This window comes from Lygodium microphyllum, chromosome 21 (genome assembly GCF_053477565.2).
Source record: "Lygodium microphyllum isolate KBCC chromosome 21, Lygodium_microphyllum_v1.1.10, whole genome shotgun sequence".
Lineage (NCBI taxonomy): Eukaryota > Viridiplantae > Streptophyta > Polypodiopsida > Schizaeales > Lygodiaceae > Lygodium > Lygodium microphyllum.
In genome coordinates, this window is record NC_141155.1 from 28146887 (window position 1) to 28150039 (window position 3153).

General features: G+C 41.3%; 1 protein-coding gene across 1 annotated transcript; it reads right to left on the reverse strand.

Annotated features, from left to right (window-relative positions):
• Positions 1–1786: 1786 nt before the first annotated feature.
• On the reverse strand, positions 1787–2577 carry LOC148017848 (pentatricopeptide repeat-containing protein At2g34400-like). The gene is made up of 3 exons (XM_087661502.1): positions 2571–2577; positions 2329–2453; positions 1787–2245 (listed from the first exon to the last, which is right to left on the reverse strand). Exons 1-3 carry the CDS (start codon positions 2575–2577, stop codon positions 1787–1789), a joined length of 591 nt encoding a protein of 196 aa, XP_087517628.1.
• Between the last annotated feature and the right edge of the window lie 576 nt (positions 2578–3153).

Below are 3153 nucleotides of genomic sequence, written 5' to 3' on the forward strand. Positions count from 1 at the left end.
TTGTGATGGCATCAGACTAGGAGTTTGGGCTCTATCCAAGTTCTCTCTCTTCTCAGATTGAGTTAATACTTCTACCCAGGAGAAACAGATGAAACTTTGATGCAAACATCCAAGAAATCCCTGCCTAAAGGAGCTTTGGCACTGTTATTTGGATAATCTCTGTTTGCAGAAGATAGAAAACGCTTTGTATTTCCTGGGCACGAAATGAAAGCTCTATCTCTCTGTTTACTGCAAACCAGATTGTCAAACTCTATAGAGTTTTTAATGTACTTGGCACATTGCCCTATATAGCTTTTTTGGGTCTTCAATCTCCTCCCATATTGTTCAGATGGCCTAATTCAGTGATTATTATGTCTAAAGCACCTTTCATCAGTGCTGAGTTCAAAGCTTTGAAGGGAGAAGATGTAATGGGAAAAGATATAGAGCATTCTTCCTTATATGTCTGTTATTTTTCAGTGTCTGGGGAAAGCTTTGCGGATTGTATTAGGAAGCATTTTGTATCTAGATTGTGTCGTTTCCTCAAAGTCTGGTGTTTCAGTTACATGTAGCTGTTCAATAAAAGCATTAGGAATCCTTTTTCTCTGCAATTGCATTTACAAAGCGATGTTTGTCTTTCTTATTCTTCCCCCTGGATTATCGTCTGTTGCCTTTCAGTTCTTTCAGCCTATCAACAAGATAAGCCACCATGCTGCTTGAAGTTCCTTGCCAATCTGGATCCCAATTGTCCTAAACATATGAAGGTTGCAACTCAATTAGATCTTGTGGCACTAGCCATTTTGGATTGGGATTCTCAGGCCGAGCTAGATCTTTAGGGCTTTGCATTTTATATGGATTTCCACAGCCAGGCAAGGTGCATTTTTCCCTATCCAGAGCTACATAGTCCAAGCAAACTAAATGTTTGCAAGGGGTAATTATCGGTAACCTACACCACTCGTCACATCTGTTACAGTTGCCACCAACAAGTAAAGCATTTTTTATGACAGCATATTCCGTTGCTTTAGCTACTACATATGGTGCACACATGTAGTGTGAGCTTGGAAACTGTAAGTGAGCTTAAGATTGCGATCGACAACATGCACAGTGCCATCCCATAGAAATGTTTTGAACTGAGACTACTCCAGCAGGCTCGGAGAAGCTAGATTTGTCTACCTGTTCTAACTGATCTGGTCTATCCTCATCTGGCTCATCACCGCCAAACAGCTGACGGAATCTTAATGGAGCTCCCAAGATGGAGCTTGAGATATCTATTGAAGCCAAAGTAGAAGGAAGCTCATCCACTTGAGTCACCATTGAACACTCTGAAACTGACCCCTTCAAACACATCATCCTCTGCCTTCAATCGTCCCCCGATTATGTCCTTAAGCCATGCTAGTTTTTTCGTTGTCTTCTCCTTCTTCTGCGCCCGAATTCTGCACATCGGGTTCCTCCCCAAAAAAATCCCGTAAAATCCATGGAACCAATAATAATCAATCACTGATGCTGAAGAGGAGAAAAGCATAACAAAAATAACTGTTGCCTTGCTGCTTTTCATCACAATCTTCCATTTTTAATATTCTCCTCCCTCCATACTGTAAAGGCTGTCAGTAGCTTACAGGCCCACACCATCTTCCACTGCGACTTTTTCGATGACGGAGAGAGGGCTTGCATTAGCCAAGGTTGCAGAAATTCCTTGCCTCTCAGAGAAAGCTCCCCCTCCCAAAAGCAGGGCAAATCCGTGCTCGCCGTGCTTTGATATGCATCCTCCTCCTCAAATTAATGGTCCTTCACAAAGCTGATGTCTTTGGCTTTAATCCCAAAGCATTGACGACAGCACATGATATTGAACTTCTGAACCAGCCATGGTCGAATACCCCATAAAAATGACATCAAAATGGAGCTCTTTACAAAACTCTGCGGAACCAGTTGATCTACATGCTGCCAATGCACACAGTATAGTAATGTCATCAAGTGGAACACCTTTCTTTCTCATTTGCCTGTAAAAGTGCATTGCGTTATCTTCTCGACCTTGTTCCAGATACACTGAAAGCATTGCATTCAATGCAACAGTTTTATGTTCAAGTAGCCTATCAAAAACCTTTTCTACTTCTGCAATGCTTCCACACTTCCCATACATGGATACAAGTGTGCTATCAACAAAGCTGTTTGAACCAAAGCCCTTTCTGCACGCGTCGATGTATAATGCTCTACTGATCTCCAGAGACACCACATGATTTAGGTGCCCAGTGTCCAAAAAAGCCCTACATGGCTACAAGAAGTAAGTATACATGTAAATATAAGATGATCAAGTGCCAGGCCCTCTTGTTGCATAAGCTGAAGGCATTGATTAACCATCTTGTAATCACCACATGTCACATATCCATCAATCATTACACCCCAAGAAACAACAGCACGATCCTCTATACTCCAAACCTGAAGAAGGTCATCTTCACCTCCAGCCAAGACATACTTGCTATCTGGGCTCCAAGATCAGCAAAGAAGGGAATCAAAATAACTTTTGCCTCCACAAATTAGTTGTTCAGTCTTGAAATCAAACTCTGAGATAGCCAACTAGTCCAACACTCGCTAAATACAAGCCATTTGCAGAGAATGCAAAGTTATTGATAGAACCTTGGCATATGTGCCACCTTGCCAAGAGACTACTCTTACTGACAGCTCCTATGTTGCTACAAGCTCTCAAAATATATAAATAAGTGGTGATATCCATGTTGATGCACTCATGTTGCATTCTTTCAAACAATTCAAACACATCGACTAAGTATGTACAAAGTAGCAAGTGCCACACACACAACTTTTTGGGTGGATTTCACACCTCGAATGCGCAGCAGTACGACAGCGAACCTATTTTCCAATACACTGAACATTTCTGGAATGCTCTATTGCAACTACGCATGCTCGAAGATGTACCTGAAGCAACTCATAAACACAAATTTATGTCCAGCCTACTTGGATATTACTATGCAGAAGTCAATATGTTCAAGCCAACAACCCTTGAAGATGCAATTTCCTTGGCCCATGACACTAAAGATAAGATTTTCGGAAGAGACAAGCGACCACAACAATTTCCAACTAATGGTAACTATGGTTCCAAACAATTCAATTCAAATTTTCAAAGATTCAATCAAAGTCGTTTTCTTCCATCTTCATTCTGTAAAT